At 40.7% G+C, this 21,741-nt stretch overlaps 1 protein-coding gene and 2 non-coding genes across 6 annotated transcripts; 2 read left to right on the forward strand and 1 right to left on the reverse strand.

The window, feature by feature from the left end:
• The first annotated feature begins 1,300 nt into the window (after window positions 1–1,300).
• On the forward strand, window positions 1,301–1,374 carry TRNAN-GUU (transfer RNA asparagine (anticodon GUU)). Its single transcript has one exon. It is a non-coding gene; the product is annotated as a tRNA-Asn (tRNA).
• A 252-nt stretch (window positions 1,375–1,626) lies between these two features.
• On the forward strand, window positions 1,627–1,699 carry TRNAV-AAC (transfer RNA valine (anticodon AAC)). Its single transcript has one exon. It is a non-coding gene; the product is annotated as a tRNA-Val (tRNA).
• Window positions 1,700–4,667: 2,968 nt separating this feature from the next.
• Window positions 4,668–21,724, reverse strand: USPL1 (ubiquitin specific peptidase like 1). 4 transcript variants are annotated; one of them, XM_051779014.1, is made up of 9 exons: window positions 21,563–21,724; window positions 17,347–21,253; window positions 16,675–16,803; window positions 14,732–15,389; window positions 12,499–12,585; window positions 11,952–12,081; window positions 10,590–10,715; window positions 9,760–9,920; window positions 4,668–8,212 (listed from the first exon to the last, which is right to left on the reverse strand). In XM_051779014.1, exons 2-9 carry the CDS (start codon window positions 17,443–17,445, stop codon window positions 6,312–6,314), a joined length of 3,291 nt encoding a protein of 1,096 aa, XP_051634974.1. In that variant the 5' UTR covers window positions 17,446–21,253; window positions 21,563–21,724; the 3' UTR covers window positions 4,668–6,311. The 4 variants fall into 4 exon arrangements, with proteins under 4 accessions (XP_051634974.1, XP_051634975.1, XP_051634977.1 ...); XM_051779015.1 differs by having other exon boundaries at window positions 17,347–17,513; window positions 21,563–21,714; XM_051779017.1 differs by lacking the exon at window positions 17,347–21,253 and having other exon boundaries at window positions 21,563–21,722.
• Window positions 21,725–21,741: the final 17 nt, after the last annotated feature.

The following is a 21,741-nucleotide window of genomic DNA, read 5'->3' on the forward strand; positions in this document are numbered from 1 at the left end:
ACCATCTTTTTGTCCAACCCACACATCAACAGCTTCTCTGTGATGATCTCACAGGAGACAGTGTCAAAAGGCCCCACTGAAGTCCAGGCAGACAATATCCACTACCCTCCCCTCATCTACCAGGCCAATCACTTCATCATGGAAGTCTATCAAGTTGGTCAAGGATGACTTCCCCTTGTTTGAGCCATACTGAGCACTACTGATGATTTCTTTGTCTTTGATTTGCCTGAATATGGTTTCCAGGATTAGATGACCCATCACCTTCCCAGGGCTCCAGGTGTAGCTGACCAGCCTGTATCCCCCAGGTTTCCTTCTTGCCCCTCTTGTAGATGGGGGTGATGTGCTCTTTTTTCCAGTGCTTGGGCACTTCCCCTAGTTGCCATGATTGATCAAAGCTGATGGAGAGTGAGCTTACAATGGACCTGCCATTATCCTCAGCACCTGTGATGTGTTTCATCAGGACTAATGGACTTATGTACATACAGGTTGCTTAAATATTTCCTGACCTGAGCCTCATCCCCCTAGGGTACATCCTCATTGCTGATTTGGTTTTCACAATCATATTTGCTGCCATTATCACCTTATTACCTTTTGGGTGACTGCAAATTGATTAATAATTCATTTCTAGAGCTGAGGCGAGGCTACCAGGGCAGCAGATTCCCTGGTCTTCCTCTCTGCTCCCCTTTGAGAAGTCTCTTTTGCCCTCATTTTGTCTCATTTCTGTCAGTGTACCCACATTCCTTAAGCTCGTGCAAATAATTATCAACAGTCTTTGAATACTGTGAGGTTAATTTTTTTCTTCTGTTCTTCAAGTCTGTCGTCACAACTAGTCATTTTGGTACTGAAAATATCAGAAGGAAAGATGTTGGATACTTTGGCCACGTATTGAGTAACAGGCAGATGCTAATTTTTGCCTTCCTCGTCCTTGGCACGTACTGTTGGAGCTTCCGCTTGTTGTCTGGTCTGTCTCAGAGAGCAGCTTTCAGGCTCCCATCCGCAACTGTCCCACCAGCAGCCAGAACTGTAACCACTAATTTTTTTCTCCTTGTCCACTGTTTCCCAATCCCTTGCTCCTATGGGAAAATCCACCCAAAACAACAGAGTAAAAAGGATTTAAAAAAAAAAAAAAAAAAAGAAAGGACTGTTCTTTAGATTAAAAAAGCAAACAGACACCAAAGCCCAACCCACCCACGCCCGGCCTCCCAAAGCGGAGAGAGAAGCCGCAAGAGAACCAGGCGCACGGCCCGCCCCCGGTTGTCGCGGGAATCAGGCGCGGCTCGGCAGGCACGTCGCCCAGCGCGTCTCTGTGGCGCAATCGGTTAGCGCGTTCGGCTGTTAACCGAAAGGTTGGTGGTTCGAGCCCACCCAGGGACGGGGCGCGACCTTTTTTGCTGTGCGTGCGTGTCTTTTTCGTTCCCTCCTGCAGGAGCGCTTTCGCGGCGGCTGGATCCACCCCGCGCCCCCTTTATACCACTCCCAGCCCGACATCCGTTTTCAGCTCCAGGACCTTGCCCTTCCTGCCCCCTCGAGAGGAGTTTCTTCCATAGCGTATATCGACAGTCCGAGTTTAGGGTGCTCCGAGTAATCCCTCAAGGGGGTCCGCAGAAAACAGCAGCGCCATCGGAAGTTTCCGTAGTGTAGTGGTTATCACGTTCGCCTAACACGCGAAAGGTCCCCGGTTCGAAACCGGGCGGAAACACGGTGTTTTTTCTTTTCCCCACCCTTCCCGCGTCAGTGCGGACGTCGTTTTTCCTGGCTCCTCCTTTCCAGCGGGCCAGCGGCCGCGTGGGGTACAAGCCCCGTGGGGAGCTTCCGAGTGGGAGAGGGCAGGGGGCCTCCTGAGCTGCAGCGGAGCCGGGAGGGAGGAGCAAGGGCAGGGCTCGGGCTGTGTGCTGAAGCCGCGCTTCATTCCCATGCACGAGCTTCCCCTCGGCAAACGCAGTTTCCCTGGAAGGATGGAAACGAGGAGGGGAAACGAATCTCAGCTGAAGTGGTCTGAATATTATCAGAAAACTTGGGACAAAATCTACAAGCCCCTGTCTTGGGCATTACTGAAGCCGCTTTAGATAGTCATTTACATTGACAAGAGTAATATAGACCCATGTCCGGGGAGAAGCATCTCTTGAGGGTTTTTTCAGCCTCTCTGTTAAAAACGTAAGCTTTCAGGAAAGAAGGCACCCAGCCTTCTACTTCTTTACACTCCTTTCCCAGCATTTTCTTTCCTTCATGAGCCCCATGGCTCCACCGTACTCTGCACTGTTTAGCTTCAGCATCTTCCTCACAAACAACTACACTGTGTTTGTGCACAGCAGTGCAAAACTAAGCACGCTGCAAAATTCATCAGCCTGGTAACCCCATTAACCTTATTTTCTCTCTTGCCCTGTCCGCACATTGTCTTAGATCTATACTTAGATTGTAAGTTCTTCCACTCCAAGACCGAATCCTGGCAGACTTCAAAGCAGAGCACACACTTAAGAGCTGCATGAACTGCTTGAAAGGTAACGTGATTGGCTCTGAGCATGAAGGGGCTCACATCAGGCAGAGCAGCTGTTCAGCTTTGCAAAAGGAACACAGACAGGACACAATTGCTCTCATAGATACATTGTCAGGAAGGGAATAATTATTTAAAGTAAAAACCAGTGCTGGAAGAAACATAAATGGCAATAGCCAGCCACGAAAAACAGATTTGTAATCAGCACCGCAGTGGATTTCTAGAACATTGCTCTAGCAGGTCATACAGCTAAAAACCCATGCAGGCAGCTCCTATGCATATCTGCTCATTTGTTGTAGGCAGGATGTGAAAAGGCACCCCTTTTTTCCCACCCTGTACTCTGTGATTGAATGTATCATCAAGTAGTAAGATGTTAATCAGAGTGCTGTCTCCCTAGAGCTGATTCTGAACTGTAAGTGCCACGACTGTGCCTTTCCCAAATCAGAAGACACAGATTGACAAGGCTCTACAGATGCATCTGGACAGGCTGGATTGATGGGCTGAGGCCAACTGAATGAGGTTCAATAAGGCCAAGTGCCAGGTCCTGGACTTGAGTTACAACAATCCCATGCAGCACTGCAGGCTTGGAGAAGATTGCCTGGAAAGCTGCCTGGAGGAAAAGAACCTGGAGGTGCTGACTGACAGTAGCTGAACATGAGCCAGCAGTGCGTCCGGGTGGCCACTGCCAATGGCATCCCGGCCTGTATCAGCAATAGTGTGGCCAGCAGGACCAGGGCAGTGATCGTCCCTCCCTGTACTCTGCACTGGTGAGGCTGCATCTGGAGTACCATGTCTAGTTTTGGGCCCCACACTACAGGAAAGACATTGAGGTGCTGGGGCATGTCCAGAGAAGGGCCACAGAGCTGGGGAAGGGTCTGAAGCACAAGCTTGATGAGGAGTGACTGAGGGAGATGGGGTTGTTTAGCCTGAAGAAAAGGAGGCCTGAGGCGGGGGGTAACCTGATTGCTCTCTACAACTACCTGGAAAGTGAGTGTAGCCAAGTGGGAGTTGGCCTCTTCTCACAGGTAGTAAGTGACAGGATGAGAGAAAATGTGAAAAAGCTGCATCAGGGGAGGTGTAGATTAGATATTAGGAAAAATCTCTTCACCGAAGAGGTTGTCAAGCACTGGAACAGGCTGCCAAGGGAAGTGGTGGAGTCACTGTCCCTGGGAGTGTTCAAAAAACGTGTAGATGTGGCACTTGGAGATTTGGTTTACTGCTGAAGATGGCAGTGCTCAAGACTTTTGGAACTTTACCCTAGCACACTGATGAAACCACCATAGGTAACTTCTGATTGTTAAACTCTGCTTGCTCTCTGCCCACTTAGTGTATTTCTAACTGACAAAAAACTACTACAATACTTTGTATTCTCTTCATGGCAAGTAAAAAGCTGTATTTTAAAACTAGTCTCAATATAAATGTCCAGTAGCCACCAAATTCCAAACAGTTTCTTTGGTCATGCGGTTGTCATTCAATCTCAGCTGAATTCTCACCTGCACAGGCAAGTGAGAGGCAGTAGCACATTTATGGAAACAAACAAATCTACACGGTATCATTTTTAGTTTAAAAAAGGCAACCAGGAACATGCAGCAGTAACAGATTTATTTTCATACCTACTTTAATCTCAAGTGCTATTTATTTGCTCTTGGAGCTTCTATATATATGTGTACCCACACTGAATCCCAGGCAGTTGCAGACCGAGGTGTCCCTAAGTCAGTTTGCAGCGGAGCTGCCAGTGGTGACCAGAGGTCCTTGCTTTGGTCAAGGTGTATCTTCACAGCAGGTGTGCCCCCATAGCCCCCCTCCTCTGCTATTAACCTAATTATAATCCTTACCACCAGGACTTTTTCATCCTCTGTCAGGGTGTCTTCCTCCCGTTGCCCTATGCATTCTGCATTGCCAACCCCAGGCTTGCTGCTTTACTCACCCCTGGGTCTGTGTCATGTCCTGAGCCAGGGGTGAAGAAGCTCCCACTGCACAGCTGCAGGTCGCTGCAATCCAGTCAGTCCCTGGTGGTACCAACATTTGAAGGCAGCTCCCCACAGCTCCAGGACAAACAGTCGGGGATGGAAAAGATGCTGCCTTTTAGTGGTTTGCATACATACATATACATACACACACCCACACCCACCCACCACTGGTTGGAAAACTCCACACGGAAATGCCATGACCCTCCTCAAGTCTTGCAGAGGCACCTATTTTATTAATGGATAAATCAAACTCTAATTTTGGTCAGCTTTTTTTTGATCAGGGAATTCACAAACAGGCAAACATTTCACCAGCAGTGCACCGGCACTTAACATTCAGAATCCATTGATTTGTTTTCTATTGTAACATTACCAATTACAGTATCTAAAACAAAGAAGAAGCTCAAGTTCTTTGCAAAGACTTGTATTTCAAGAATGAAACCATTCACTGCCTGAAGTACCAGTTTGATGACAATGTTCACAATTGCAGCAGAAATAACTTGACATGGAGAGCTGGGGGCCACTGACAATTTTTCAAACAGTTTTTGAACCTAGTTCAAACAACCTAAGACCAGTAAAATCTGAAGCCATGCCTTGTAATAACAAATATGCTCAACTGCACCTATTGGAATAGTAAGACTGAGGACTTAATGTTTTGAACTTGGAATCCAAAACAATGAAAAAATGCAGAACACCTCTAAAAATGGCTGAGACAAAGACTTGCTGATAAAATCTTTGTTATTTCTGAGAACAAGAAAAATGTATAGCTACTCTAACTTGGCATATAATACCCTCAGCTGTGTCTATGAGTTTAAAATACTCCCATCTAGCAAAACCAAATCTATACAAAACCTGAAACACCAAGGTGTGATTCCCTCTGCTTACTCACTGCTGTCTTGCTACATTTTCCCATTGCTTTCTTCCTATTGACCTTGCCTCTCCTTGGCACTCTCACATATGGACAGGGGTGCACTGCTCTAGTCGTGACCAAGTCCTAGTTACAACAGTTATAGGCATTAACTTGCAGTTAAATGAATTCTCAGAAACCTTTGTTTTATTAATGATTTTGCAGCTACGAACAACTAAAAGGTACACCTGATATTCCTTCTTAGTGATGTACTCTGGACTGAATGTTACTAATTTTACTTAAAAAAAGTAACCTGGCTCAGAAGCATATTCTTCCAAATTACATTCGCAGTTACCCAGGATGAAATCTCAGTACGTGCTGTAACTTTAAATAGGAAAATTTCTAGCATGTATCCATCCCTCCTTGGATCCAAGGGGTATATACACCAGCATGAGCTTGTAGAACAGCAATTCTGTAAAGAGCTGAATGTCAGCCTAAGAGAATGCCAGCTTCAAGTTTAGAATGTTACAAACAATCTTCATATCAAAGGATGCAAAATTCCCTGACTACAGAAGGTACTTATATTTTTTTTTAATGTCAGACAAAATAACTTCAGAAGTGATCCTGTAAAATAAATGACTACTACATAAATAATATTTCTTACACCATTGCATCATTAAGACTACTGAAGTTTATTATTTCTCAAACTCACTAGAGTATGGATGTTTTCCATATTAAAAGCAGCAAAAATTAAGACTCATAAGAGCTTCTCATTAAAAAGCATCAAATCTGACAACTAAAATAACTGCTTCTCAGAACAATAAAATTCATTAAAACCTGATTTGCTTGTTACAATTAAATTTTATGGAAAAAAATACCTCAAATGTAAATTGTTCAAGTACAGCCAGTGTGCAATTAAACTAGTTAGAAAATATAACTTAGTAGTGCTTTGTTTCAAAATATACATAATACTGAAAAAAACACTTAAAACCAAGAAACCGAATATTTACCAAGTTTCAAACAGGGTTTCATCAAAATGAGGTAAATCTATGTCACCTGCCATTGAGCTTGGTGCTGAAATGGAGAACAGGTCTTCAAGTATATCTTCCCTTGTAGGACTTTCAAAAGCAAGTTTTTTCCCACTGGGTTTGTTTATTGCATCAAGTTCCAAATTAGTGTCCTTTACAGGACTGTAGTAATTGTGGTCCTCACTTGTCACTGCTGCATGTGGCACACTGGTCTTTTCATCAGACCCTGTTGTTGCAACACTACTATCCACCATCTCCATATACATACATTCATCTTCACTTTTTGGAGCCTCTAAGGAAGCAACAGTTGAAGTAGGGGACAGTAACTCTGCCAGTATTTCATCAGTGTTACTATGGGTAGTGCACCCTGACACAGAGTTTGTATTAAATTCAGACTCATTATTTGTGACATCAATCTGATACTGCAGTTCCCTTAAAAAGCTCTGCAACACTTCACTGTCATTTTGAGATTCAATCTGTGATGGGGTGCTTATGTCTCCACTCACAGGCTTTTCCTGTTTCATTTGTTCCACTGCTAGTCTATCCAGTGAAGCCAACTTCTTCTTTTTAGCATTCAGTTTTTTTAACAGTTTCAGGCGAAGTTTTTTTGTTTTGTCACTATCTGACTCTTCTGCCTTCCCAGAGTTACAGCCAAGTGAATGGCACTGAGTCACTTTACCTGAGGTACCCAGTGTACTTCCGGACTTATTCCAAGTTGGACCTGCGATAGTGGTATGCCTTGCTGTTGGAAGACGACTGCTTTGAGAAAATCCTTTGTAATTTGATAAAGGATGACTACTATTACTCTGAGGAGCCAGTGACTTTGGGGTCTCAGTTTTGTTTGTACCTCTGCTTTGAAATCCACCAAAGTTACTTGCGCCCTTCACTGGCAGCCTCACTTCACTTACTTTTTGCATTGAGGGAGTTTTGCAACTTCTCTCATTCTTGAGAACTGAGGCACTTGAAGGCATAAAGGAAGTATTCTTGCTTAATAATTTCTTTACCCAGCTTCCGACAAATCCTCTTTTTTGGTCTTTGTGTGAAGGCTGAACAGAATTATTCGCAGCAGAACTGTCAACTTGAGAATTAATGACAGTTTTGCTCGCATATCTCAAGTCAAGTGATTTTTGTATAGTATTCTCTACTGCTGACAATTTCTTGTTCAGCTGTAGTTCTGAATTTAATCCATGTTCTCTGTTAACTAAATTAGTTCTGTCATCTGTTCTTTGAGCAAGTGATGAGTCAGATGAGTCAGGGTCATGTTTTTTGAGAACAGGAGGAGTAATACTTGCTGGGTTCAACTCTTCTAGAGGTAAGCAAATGTTGGAATTTTCATATAACATGCATTTATTATTCACAGCTAGACCAGTTCCAGCAAGCTCTCCTGTATATGGAGTGTTAAGTGAAAAAGCTGGTTCCTGCTGTTGCAGTGTGCCCATTTCAACAATAAGGTTATTTCCCACCATCTGTCCATTTGGCAGCGATTTACCTTCCGAGTCAACTTGAACTTCTTCAAGCATCAGCGTTACGAGATCATCGTGTGCCAGATTTTCTAAACCATGATGAACAATACTTTCATCCTCAGCTACTCGCTGCTGTTTCTTCTCTGGGGTTCTCACAGAATCCTCTTTGTGCTGTTCTGCAGGTGTTTTGCCTACAGTGTTATCAAAATCACAGTGCAACACCATGGAATTTGACTGTATGTTATTAAGAGGAAAATCTTCAATATTTTTACTCTGGAACTGTGAATTCAGTTCTTCTGGCACATGGGATGTTTTCTTTTCCCAGATAACAATATGAATCTCTGAAGAAGGAACTTCAAATCTTTTATGTCTCTTGCAATATGGCCCCTTTAAATCATCACATTCAAGCCAAGTTCCTGAAAAACAAACAGCAAAGAGACTCAGAGACTTTTAAAGTTGAAGTCACTATCCTCACATTGTCAAGTACTTTTATTAACCCATTCCCCTGACAAGCAAAAAACAGAGGGTTTTTCTACAGAGAAAACTGGGAGACTTCCACTGTAAAAAGATCAAACACCAGGAGAACTTGCGGCAGTATTATTACAAGTCAGAGTAGGTCAAACATAAAACAAAGCTAAGGGATTTTTGGCTGAGATACCTTGTCTGAAAATACCCTCACAGGTCTGAGGTAAGAACCACCTCTCAAATTAAGTTCCTCTGTAGACCCTTACATTGCCTGGGTGGGAAGCATGGGGGTTTAAGAGAAACTGCTCATTTTAATACTCTTGTCTCATCATCTGCAAATTGTTCATGGATCATGAACAAATCTTTTACAGCTTTAAGAACTTAAAAATAGATATATATGATGTATAGGAGGCTCTTAACTACGCATTTCCCAGCTGCTTCCTCTTCTATTTCTCAAACTCTGGCAGTATGATTAAGACAATTTTCATGTTGTCACAACACTTCGTAAGACTGTACTCCATTCTTTCTACAGAAGCATAAGTACCAAAATATCAATTTTTCCCTTCTCTGATTATGGAGCTTCCATCCATCCTACTATTAGTAATGTCTCTAACATGGATTTGTGCCTCCCACTCCTCAGGTGCCATAAAGTTCAGAAATAAAAAGAAGCTTATAGTTCCATAGGTTCCCTTGCTTCCAGCCAAGAATGGATGAATCTCTGGTTTCAAAATAACCAGTACTATTTGTCCCACAGTCATGGTCAGACTGAATTTTTTTAACTTTTACGAAGTTATGAACGGAAAAAGCCCTAGGCAAATTACTTTTGCCAGTGAGTGCACTGTAGGGCAGAACACTGCTGAACAAATCAGTTAAACCAAACCTAAACCTTCACTTCAGGTAACAAGTTCCCCCAGTTATTCACATCATTTTAATATGAAGTTTAGAATGCAGACAAAAGAAATCTTTATTATATATTGACTGTTGAGATTACCGCAGTAACTCATAAAACAGTATTTCATGTAGATTTATGAAGTATTATGAAGATAAGAACTATAAACTCTACCTTACCTATCTCTTATGAGGAATGGCTGAGGGAGTTGGGCCTGTTCAGCCTCGAGAAGAGATGACTGACAGGGGACCTCATCACTGTCTATAAGTATCTGAAGGGAGAGTATCAAGGAGGATGGAGCCAGGCTCTCCTCAGTGGTGCCAAGCAATAGGACAACAGGCAAAGGGCACAAACTGATGCAGAAGTTCCACCTGAGTATGAGGCAGAACTTCTTTACTGTGCAGGTGACTGAGCACTGGAACAGGTTGCCCAGAGAGGTTGTGGAGCCTCCCTCACTGGAAATATTCAAGAACCTCACTGGAGACATTCAAGAACCATCTGGGCACAGTTCTGTGCAATGTGCTCTATGATGGCCCTGCTTGAGCAGGGAGGTTGGACCAGATGACCCACTGTGGACCCTTCCAACCTTACCCATTCTCTGATTCTTACCATCAGGATTCAAAGACCAGGCTATGAAGTGCTTCTTATCTGTCTGATACTGAATAATAGATGTTATTTGGTAAGTGTCTTCCTCAAATTGAAATGAATATTTCTTCAAGTTGTTATGTGGCAAGCCTTCCACGAAATGTAACATTAATATTGAAGGTACTCTGACGAAGAAACAATAAAGAACCAGTTTATTACAATAAAACAGTGGCAAAAGTTCCTAATGAAAAAGTAAGGCATCTATCTCTAAGAGTATGTGGTTCTGCCCTTATTATTCTACTTCCTCACAGGACTCTTCAGGTTGCACAGTAGTCAAGGGAAAAGAACATCCCAACTGGATATTCCATTTTAATTAGGGGGAAAAAACACCATCAAATAAGGGATTTGGGGAGTGAAGAAAAATTGGGGGGGGACAAAAAAAAGGAGAAAACTGTGCCATAATCACAGTAGGAAAGGATATTGTTCCCAAGTCAAACTAGTAAACAAATGATCAAACAAGTTTTATTCACCAATGGCAGGGGCTATGGAAAGGCTGACACAGGATATAATTTTTCTCTATATACTGCTTGATATAAGTATTTATGACCTGGATCAAACACACGCGCTGGTCAGCATGTTAAACAATGTCCTATGTTTCACGTTTATTAAACACTATTTGCCATTTCAGCATTTAAGAATGATCTAAAATATTAAAAAGTGAGTATTTATCAGATTTTAAAGTTTAGAATCTCTGTAAACCCAAATCACAGTTTAGTTTTGAAAGTCATACATTCAGTAAATGAACTGTATGAATTGTATGTATTTTATTTTCAAGTTCATATATTCAAACTTACTTTTCCAAAACCATCTGTCGTCTTTGAGATCTATCACCACAGTTATTACATGGCCCAATATGAACAGCGTTAAGTGGATGCCAATCAGGGATTATATTTGCAAATGTTGTTAGTGTTTTCTCAAATCTGGACACACAAAAAAAAATAGAGTAAGTTCAGTTGCAGATCAGAAAACAATAAATATACATACTTTACCAGGAGAAAAAAGTTATAAAAGCATTATGGCAAAGCCAAATTCTATTTGTGTTCAGGCCGTTTGTGTGAAATTCACCATGACTGCATCACATCCAAGTCAGCACTGAATTCAGTTCTCCCAAACAGTATCAGTCACAATTTGTTTTCAGCAGCTCTGTGGCCTTCAGGTTCACATTATTTGATTATTTGTTCTTTTTCTCTTTTCATGTTATCTCCATTTCCTTTCCAACACAGGACAGAGCTTGTACCAGAACCCACATAATTTACTAGCTGATACAAAATCTCAAGAAGAGAAGAAAGCGGTAACAAATTACCTCAGAATCCATGTTATACAAGGTCTTGTTTTTAAAAAACAGCACATTCATAGCAGAGATTACACAGAGGTTATATTGTACGAAAATACAATGTACGGGATATTAAAGCAAAGTAACATAGTTTATTCATTCATTAGCCACAGAAAGGACTCCCATTGTATTCAACCTAACCTAAATTTTTCAACTTTTAAAAAAGCACAGTATGTAACCAAGGCTATTGAACACATACCTATTAACTGTCAGAGTAACAGACAGCATTAATCTCATTTCATTTGGGAATCTAGAATTTTATTGTATAAACCTAAGACAGTAGAGAGAAACATGTTTTCCAAATAAAGTGAGCTGTCTTCTGAAGGTGTCTCTCTTCTTCTGCTGACTCTAAAAGGTGCCCAAATTACTAGCTTGTACCTGCAGCTACACAGAAGTAAATCGATTCTCAAAAAATTACTTCCCTGTAATACTATTTTAAAATAGATAAATTATGTTAGAGAATCTCTGATCCTTTGTAATCCAAATGAATATTACAGGTATTCTTTAAAAGGAAAAGTGTATTAGGCATATATTCTTTAGAACCACAACAACTTGAATACTCTCAGCAAAATACCAGAGCAAGTGTGGCCACAGACTTGCAGTGTTACCTATTATTTCTTTCTTAATTGATAACATGGTTTCTTAAGACACATAATAGCAGTAAACTATTTGCAAATGCTAACCTAAAAAAGTGGATCACATACAACTCCACGAACTAGCTTAAGCTTTATAAAATCTGGAAATCTAAAGAAAGCCAACTATCATAGATGGATTTTAAAAGGTAGGGTAGAACAGCTATATAGAAGCTACTTAAAAATCTCACCGGTTCTGGTATTTGTAGCCACAATATACACATTCAAACTTCCATGAAAATGAATGCAAGAATAGTTTCTCGGCTTGTTGATCCAACTGTAAGAGTAGATGGAGTGCAAACACTGGATTCTCCATATTACCTTCAAAGATGGGGTAGAAAAAAACAGTCACTGAATATCTGAAATCACCTTTCAGTACTTCAAAAAGGAAGGAGATAAGCTTATTGCTAGGGTTTAAATTTCAGTTATCATTTCAAGGCTCTGTTTCTAATCCTCAGAGCAAAGGGACTGATCCATATTATTAGGTTGTTATCAGTGACAAGTTTGTGATGATAGCATAATTACAAATATGGGAATATGCTCTCTAAAAAGTCAAAACAGGCAAGGGACAAACCAGCTGATCATACTATAAAGTATGTGTACGTTACCAACTCAAGCAAATGTATTTCCAGACTGTCTTGCATGCATGTGTGTACACACACTTTTATGTACTGACAGAAAAGGCTTTACATATAGTTTCCTGAAAGTAAATACTGAGGTGCTGCAAGAAGTACTTACCCAATTCACACCTAAGCCGAGGCTGAAGCTGTGTAAACATTAAGTTTCTGACTTCATTGAGATGAGATTCTGCTTTTGGAAGAACATCTACAGAAAAAAATACATCTTCATGTATTTATGTGTGACACTCCCACCTTTTCATACACATATGTAACCCCTAACATGCACTCTTTCTCTGCAAACTGATGCCTTTCATATTGACCCATACTTGCCTGAAACTTGGTAAAACAGTCAATTCTTGGTATTAATTGATTTGAAAATTAGAGAGAAATTTACACAAGTTACATTTGACTACACTGTGCTAACTAAAAACTACTTGATCTGATTAAATTATGGCTAAGAGTGCACACCAACAGCTAGATAGTAACAATTTTTAAGGATACTGTGACCACATATTACAAATCCTGCAGATTCAGAGATTAAGAGCAAACTTTAAAACCTAAACATTAAGACCAAAAGCAGGAAAATTTGCTTATATATTTTCTAATGTTATACAATAATAAAACATTTAAATGTACTGTTTCATATTACATACTAATTTCCTAAATGAGCCTTTAAAACAGTAAAAATAATTTTACACTTAAAAATAATTTTTTATGTCATGTATCTTATTATGTATTTTAATTTTGCAAGTTATGTTGTTTCCACACAAACACACTCTTTAAGCGCAAGCAAGAACATAACTTCTACTACACAATCATGATCATAACCTGCAGAAATTAAAGGATGTATTTAGAATAGCTGTTGAAACTGTTTATTACATATAAACTCTATGCACAGAAAAAAGGAAAACAGAAGTTTCTTGCAGCTATATTGCTTTCTATTGTTTTTAAAAGCAGCTGTATGAAAGAGATGCTGAAAAACTACACAGAAAGGCAGAATAAATTCTACACCTCTTCTCCACAATACTCTTCATCCAATCCCCTCCCCACTTGTTACCCAAACAAAGTTTTGCAGCAACTCCTGAAAACAACACTATATTCCAATACTTAACATCCCCATTTAAAGGTTATTGCACACCAGAGCTCCTTTGCAAACACAGCCCATCAAAAGGGAAAGAAAAACATCTCAGACAGGTTCTGTGAAGGTAGAGGGCTTCCCAGTAACAGCTGAAAACCTAAATTCAAGCACCCTGACTTTCTGGCAAGCAGAGTATATGAACTACTTCAGAATATTTGGGTTTCCCCCCCCCCCCGTAACATGGATTAAACCACTTTTGATACACCTGTAATTTTTCTCAGAAAAGACATGACATTCTTCAAGTTACCTTAGGCTGTTCTGGGACTATAGTCTCTATATTCAAACACAGATATTCCAATGGGATGTCTATGGACATTCATGAAAGGTACTGCCTAACCAGAGAGTTCTTAAATTACCTAACAGATGATGTCTTAGAAGTTTAGACTTATGACACCAATGGTCCAGTTCAAGAGGACTGAAAAAACCATGATCTTAGTTTAAGAGTCTTAAACTGAATCCACAGAACAGAAAATGGTCAAAGACCACAGCAGCAGATTACAGTGACACATGCTCCTCTGAGTCCAGCTGTGCTGCTGGAAGGTTGCCCTGAGTTGCCCATCACAGCCCCTGTGCTCAGAGGTTAGTCCTCAAACCCGTTAAGCCGACCTGACCTGTTAACCCCCTGTTAACCTTCCCAGACCACATGAACAAGGTTAATGTGTTTGACTACTTTTTGACTACTGAGACAAATTAGGAAGCACTGTCATCTACACTGCAGCCTGCAGACCCCAGGGGAAGCATTCCTTCAGTGAGCACGGCTGGAGCCAGGAAAGAACATATGTTCCCGGGTTTACTATTTTTGGTGTGACAAGGCAACTACTGCCTATTTAAACAAGGATATAAACCACAACAGAAATTATTTTGAAGATTGATATTAGAACAGCATCCTAACATGTGAACCAACAAGGGGGAGGGAAACAAAGTAAGGCTCAATTACATAATAAATCACAAAACCTTCATGTGGCACGTGAAAAAAACAATTCAAGAGACGCTCAGTGTTTGATGCCTTCAAAGCGTGCACGTTTACCCCAAGAAAAACAATTTCAAAGGTTACTAGGAGTCTGCTATATAAAGCACAGTACTCTGCAAATTCATGGTAATGAACTGTAACTCATTCTTTTGTGATCTTGAAATAGAAAGGAGGTATATTTAAGTGCACTGTACTAAATTCCACATATTTGTGGTCAGAAAAAAAGCAGCTAAATTTACTCACCTTTTACTTTACTCCTTTTACAGGTATTCAGCAGCATAGTTGCTTGACTATATTTTGTTAGAAGTTTCTGGAGTAAACATTTTCCATTGTTACATTCTTCTGCTAGGGTAAGTTTTAATGTTTCTAGGTGTACCAGTGCTGACAAAATGCAATCTAACCAACAAAGATTATGTACGTTTCTCCACTGAAGGCACAAATCTGTGTTATTAGTGGAACCTTTATCCTCTTTCAGTGAAATTTCAGATGTTGTTGATAAAAGTTCAGAATTTGGCAAGGATTGTATTCTGGGACTAGAAGACTTAGGTGGACTTTCTTGATAGTTGTCGGTCGTGGTGGTTGTTTCAAAATCCACCTTCTGCATGCAAGACTCCACATTACTACCAGGTTTCTGCTGGTCATTTTGTAATACATCACGTAGGCTTGACTTAGGAATACAGAAGCTATTCTGAGAGCATTTCACAATAGGGTCTGTATTAATAGCATGCTCAGCATTTACCAGATGATTAGTTCTTGCTTTTTTTGGATCTGATTCAACAGGAGAAAAGTCACTGGTATCACACAATTTTCTTTTCTTATGAGTAGATGGAGCTTGATGATTTTCTGAACCAGCAGAAGTAATTATGCTGTCTAATGGTTTATAACCAAGTGGGTAGATACACTAAAGGAAAGAAAGAAAGTTACAGTGAAATGTACAAAGCAATTTCAGGTGAACAAGAGCTAAAAATAGGTATAAAACATAATGTTAAAATGGAATGTAGAATCACAGAATGGCTTGGGTTCAAAGGGACCCTACAGACTATCTAGTTCTAAGCCTCCTGCCATGGGCAGGGACATTTTTCACTAGACCAGGTTTCTCAGAGCTCCATCCAACCTGGCCTTAAGGACTTCTGTAAAGTGATATTGTAATTAAGTCAATACATATATTCAACATATATATGATAGGAAGTGTCTTTTACTCAACCATTGTCTTTTGAGCAATTGTGAAGTAAATGTATCAGAAGTGATAATTCAACACTACTTTTCCAGTAAATTCTCCCAGCTGCTGAAAACAACCTCATTTTGCTAAGGAGCGTCTTCTTGTCCTATTCTACGCTAAATGCATTCCTTTAGGGTACAGATTTGGCATGATCATCTCGTGCCTGAGAGACTGCTGGTGTCCAAACCGGCAGAGTATCCTCTCAGGCTATCCCAATGCCTTAGACCGGTGTTGGTAAGGTCGTATATACATACAGTTATTCTGCGACCAGAATACAGACAAGTAGTTATTACAAATCTCCAGAACTATACAATAATTAGTTAAAAGTAGGAAGGGATGGGAAAAGTATCTCAGAGACACATATCTTGTCTAGCCTCTACTAATTTAAGGGCACCGGTCCACTTGGTGGACTGGTACCCTCCCCACGTACATGAAGTAGCGAAGGGAGACACAGCAAAATCACACAACTCAAATATTAAGCAGCACAGAAATACAGCTAAGGTTAAACATAAAAAGAAAAGGAAAAAAATAAAAGAAAAACATTGTAATTATAATTATAAACCTATTTGCATTTCCCAGACATAAAGAAGGAAAAATGGGAAACTCACATCTGCAAGAATCATGAATTCGTTACACGGACCATCAAATTTTCATCTTCTATTCTAGCTCGTACAAAGATCCATTTAGTACCACTTATGTTCCCTTGTCACATAAGCAAATCCCTCCTTTAGTCATTTTGATTTACTCTTTTAATTCTTTAGGGTAAGTACCTATGCCTAAACACTGTACAAAGATTAATTATGGAGCTTTTTCTATATACAGGCAAATATCCTTAAGCATACAGACTGAAAGGGGTCCTATTTCAATAGTCTGCTTACTACCACCAAAGTCATGAATTTAGAGAGGTGTAACCACTGAAGGTAAAGGCCTCAGCACTGCCAAATAAAACTGTTAATTAGTGTAATACCTGAGGATTTTCACAAAGAAAAATGGATTCTTGAAAATTAATACGGTAAGTCCTTAAAGCTTGGATCTGACCCTTCTCTTTGCAGACTGGACAATACTCATGTGCAGTTGTTTCCACAGGATTACAGTTCTAAAATAAAGATAAACCAAGAAAGATAAAGCAGCATAAATTTATGCATTTCTTATATTCTCCAAAGGTAAGACATACATATCAGGTTAAAAATCAATGTGTAACTTCTAAATATAATACCATACAATGTGAAAAAATAAACTACATTGGTTTCCTTTTTAGCATTTATATATTTGTATGGTAGCATGTTCTAAATAAACTTATATTTTTATTTAAATACTAAAATAAGGCATCTTTAACAACACAGTTACGCACATTTTATTCTATTTGAACTAAACCACAGGGCACTTATTGCCAGAGAACACAAGCTCAGATCTTTTTAAGACAAATCAATTTTCATAAGAATGCAAACAATTATAAAAATAGTGCCAGTAAAAAAAATCAGAGGCACTGATCTACTGAGAATAATCTTTCGCCATTGTTATAGATTTCCGTGGAAAATAATTTTGGGAATTTTTTTGGTAAAATTAAGACCAATTAAAAATCTCTCAAAACAGAGAAAAATATGAACTTTGCACATATGTAAAACAAGTTTCAACTGACTTTTCCCAAATACCCCACCATGTGGAGTGTCGATTTCCCTATACCAGTCCCTTCTCCAATCACTTGCAAACCATTTGTAGTCTTCTGGGTATCCATCATTCTGAGCCACTGGCTAACTTATGTCACTTGTAACAATGTCATGACCACTAAGGATTTTTCAAAGACTCCTGAAAAATAAGAAGTAAATAAAACAATTAAAGAAAAATTAGGTTGAAGTTTGGGAAACAAAAAATAGCAACAATAATGCAGTTTGTATAATTTGTGGAAATGAATTCAGAAGAGTATTTCTTTAATGGAAAATACTTTTTTTCCAGTGCAGATTATGAACTCAAAACTTTAAATTAAGTCACACAATAGATTTAACTGCTTTAAGTCCTGAATTTGGAAGCTTATCTATTCTTTGCACTACAAGGTCTCACATATTTTCCAAGTGCAGAAATGTAGAAGTCTTGCTGGGCATCTCACTTTACTGCATCTAACTCTCAGAAAGAATGAACTTTAAAAATGGCCACAGTAAGATCCCATGGGGCTATAGGTTAGCGCTGAGGACCATTAAAAAAACAACCAACCAAAAAAACCCCACTGTTGCATCTTTCAAGACAGTGAATTTATGGCATAATAAACTGTTAGAAGTTTGTCCTGCAAACATAACAATGTTTAACTACAGAAGGGCATTCTGCTGCTACTGCCATTTTTTGAAATTTCTCCTAATGTTAATTTAACAAAGTTATAGTCTTCCTTGCAAACTAAAGCTCTTCCACAGTTATCATTACTATGTAACTCCACTGCATATTTTACAAGTGACACTGAATATTCTATTTCAAATGACTCTTAAATTCAGAGTCAAAATTTTCTTTTCTCACCTATCACACATACACACAGACTCAGTTGTGGAGCACCACTTTAGTATGACCCAGGTGCACATCAGAAGGCAGCTCCTTAAGTCCATTCTTTCACTGGCACTGGGGTTAACTACACCTTGAATCAGCCAGCAAAACCAGGGAGGTAGAACTTCAGGGATCCAGTTCTGCTCCTGCTGACTTCCAATGGAACTAACTAGAATAAATACATATCTCTTCAAGATGCATGAGAAGTTAAGCTGAACTGCAAAATCATCAACATAAAATCTTTCCTTCAGCCACAACTGTTCCCTTTTCAATACTTCCACTGAAAAGCATCTTCTCTCATACCACGATGTCCTTTCAACCCTTTCATACAGTACAGCATCAACTCAGACTCTAGTTCCTTTCAAAAAGGGAAATTTCTCAAGGCATTCTTTGAGACCAGTGCCAATACCAGTTCAACCCAAATGCATTTATAATATTTGGCAAGGTGAGACCCTACAGAACTGGACAGAATGCTAAAAACCAACAGAGCATCAATTAAAAACAGCACAGTAGAACAATGCAACCACTCATTTCAAATCAGACCCCAAGGGCAACTTAAGACTGGGTCAAAATGAGATGACGGTATGTCACATTGACACTCTCAACGTGTTCAGCAGCACTTCTCAGAATTACGAGGCTGCAGCATGTAGAACCAGTATACTCTGACTTTTAAAACTAGTGGTTGTAACAGAATAGAAGGCAAGAGCATGAAAATATCAATGCACATGCCTCAGAGCACATGTTTAATTTTCAAAGTAATGCTAGAAGGTGCATAAGAAATGGTATGGTCCTGGGCTTTTCACGCAAGGTGAAAAGTGATGAATTAGCTAAAAGTATGCACACTTGCTGAACTACAAAGGAAAAGCAAGCACTCCCAGTTTTTCACCCAGTGGCAACAGCACTATCACACTGCAACTCAACTATATTATCATATATTTAGTCTAGCCAAGAAGCTGATTTTTTAAATACAATAACAAGTAGTACAGATATCAACCTATATCATAGGTTATATCAGATAACACCCTAAAACACTTAATTTTACTCTTCAAGGGACTTTTAGTCAATTCCTTGGCCTGAAACAGTCTCAGCTCTCCATTGCAAATAAAAAACATAGCTTACATGACAGAAATTCTCCAAGAAATTTCTCACCACATAAATAAAACACACACTTAAAAGGTTAGTAACACTAATAAGCTGCAGGTTATTCCCTTTAATTCCTTTGGAAGTCCCTGTTTTCCCTGTCAGCCCTCTCAAAAGGAAAGCAAGTTGTTTTTTCCAATTATGTTCAGTCTCTGTTACTTCTTCTCTTCTTTTTAAAGCTTAAATACTGATCTGAGATGTACAATATCTCCCCCCAGCTATAATCACCCAGCAATAGTACTACAGTACTGGAGCAAAGACTTTTATTCCTCTTGTGAATATAGCAACTTTGAAAAAAATTAATTATCCTTTCAGTTCAAAGCCATAAACACAAAAAGCAAATAAAACAGGTCTGCCAATACTAGATATGCAGAGTGGTACTAAGTGGCCTGCCTATACTTTTCAAAGAGCTTGTAACATTGCAGGAAGTTATTGGTGATCTTTGCACAATCTATGAGAATTGGGCACGAGATCAAAAAAGCTGCCAAAAAACCAACAAAGGAAAAGACTGCTGCACCAAGTACTGAAACAATCCATTGTAGCCAAGTGCAATAAGTGTATTACAGATGCGAAAGTACACAGGAATGCACTTTCAAACTTACTGGATCACGTTCTAAAGCATTTATGCTACTTTCCTTCTTTTAGTCTGAATACTGAAAAATGTAATGCAAAATATGCTATGGACATGGCATAATTATGTAATTATAATTATGCTATGGTTATGCTTCCTTGAGGACATGAGGTAATCTAACAGTTCACTCCAGAACGGGGGGTGTCCTCTCTTCTATTTCTCTCCCCCCGCCTTCCCTGATAGCTCACATACTCATCAGACTTTCCATGAGCTAACTGAACTCACAGGAAAGCAAAAAACTCAGCAAAGCACAAGTTTTTCTGCTATTCCAGTGAGTTAAATTGGCCTATGAAAACTCCAATGACCTACAAAGCTGACAAGGCAGAAGACAGAAAACAAGGAAAAAGGGAATGATTGGAAAGATACAGTTTGATGGGTAAACTGTTAGACAGCTAAGGAATTGGCTGGATGACCACATCCAAAGAGTTGAAGCTTTATGCCCTAAGCAAAAACCAGTAATGAGTGGTGTCGCTCAAGGGCCCATATGGGGATCAATACCATTTACTGTCTTCAGCAGCGGGGCACAGACAGTGGGACCAGGTGCTCCCTCAGGGAGTTCGTGGATGACACCAAGCTGAGTGGTGCAACTGATGGGCTGGGGGGAAGAGGTGACATTCAGAGGGACCTGAAAGCAACTTTCTCTACGTTGCAGCCTGTAAGTGCTGGGCAGAATTGCAAATCTCCATGATGGGGGAGCAAACACAAATTTCTTTCCTGAAAGAAGTCTAACACAGACTAACCAAATTAAGATAAAACTGATGAAGTTTCAAAATAAACTAGGGTGCAAGTTTAGAAAGTTCTAAAAATTTCTTCTTCAGTCAGACTTGTCTTAAACATTCTCATACTAAATGCTTTTGTGGGTGTATGAGAAGCAACAGAGGCTACATGTTTTGCTGACAAAACATTCAGTTTTTCTGAAAAAAAAAAGTCAGTGTTTTAATATGGTTTAAACTAACGGCGTTTATTATAGCTGCAGTTAAGAGATGCAAGACTTCGGGAAGGCACTTGGTGCAGGCAGAGCCCTAATCTCTGCCCCACGGCAGTGGAAATGAGGGGCTAAGGGTGGATGGATGGATGGATGGATGGATGGATGGATGGATGGATGGATGGCAGGCAGCTGATCCAGCCCAGTGCGCGGGTCCTGCCCTTCCACACCGAAACGTGCCCAGCTCTTTCAGATAAACCTATGGTTAAACTGCCTTCTCAGTTCTTAATCCACATCCAGAGTGGTCCATACACTATGGAAAGACTGCAGAGGAAAAAAGCGTTTGTAGAGTTAATCGCTGGAACACGAGAAGCCGCGCAAAGGGCGGGTGTGCACGGACACGCACAGACGGCACCGAGCGCGTCCCTGGTTTACGGGGAGCGGAGGGCCCGCGCCCCTTCCCCACACAGCTACTGACATGAAATACTCAGTCGGCATTTCGGAACCCGGGACACCTCCCCGCTCTCCGCCGCAGCCACACCGAAGGGCCCGGGACAGGCCGGGGCCGCCACTCTCCACCGGCCACAGCCCTCACCCGGCCCGTGGTGGACACGGCTCCAGCCCCGCTCTCACCTGCCGGCTCCCACCGCTCCCGCGGCTCCCGGTTCCCGGCACTCCCGGCTCCCCGCGCAGCCCTGGGCCCCCGTCGCGCGTGGCCGGCTCAGCCCGCCCGGCCGCCGCTGCCGCTGCTGCGCAGCTTCCGGCGCGCTCCCGCCGCCATGCGGGCCCGCCCGCCCCGCTCCCGGCAGGCC

Source organism: Manacus candei, unplaced genomic scaffold, assembly GCF_025592945.1.
Source record: "Manacus candei isolate 608988 ecotype Guabito, Panama unplaced genomic scaffold, ASM2559294v1 h1tg000014l, whole genome shotgun sequence".
Taxonomy (NCBI): Eukaryota; Metazoa; Chordata; class Aves; order Passeriformes; family Pipridae; genus Manacus; species Manacus candei.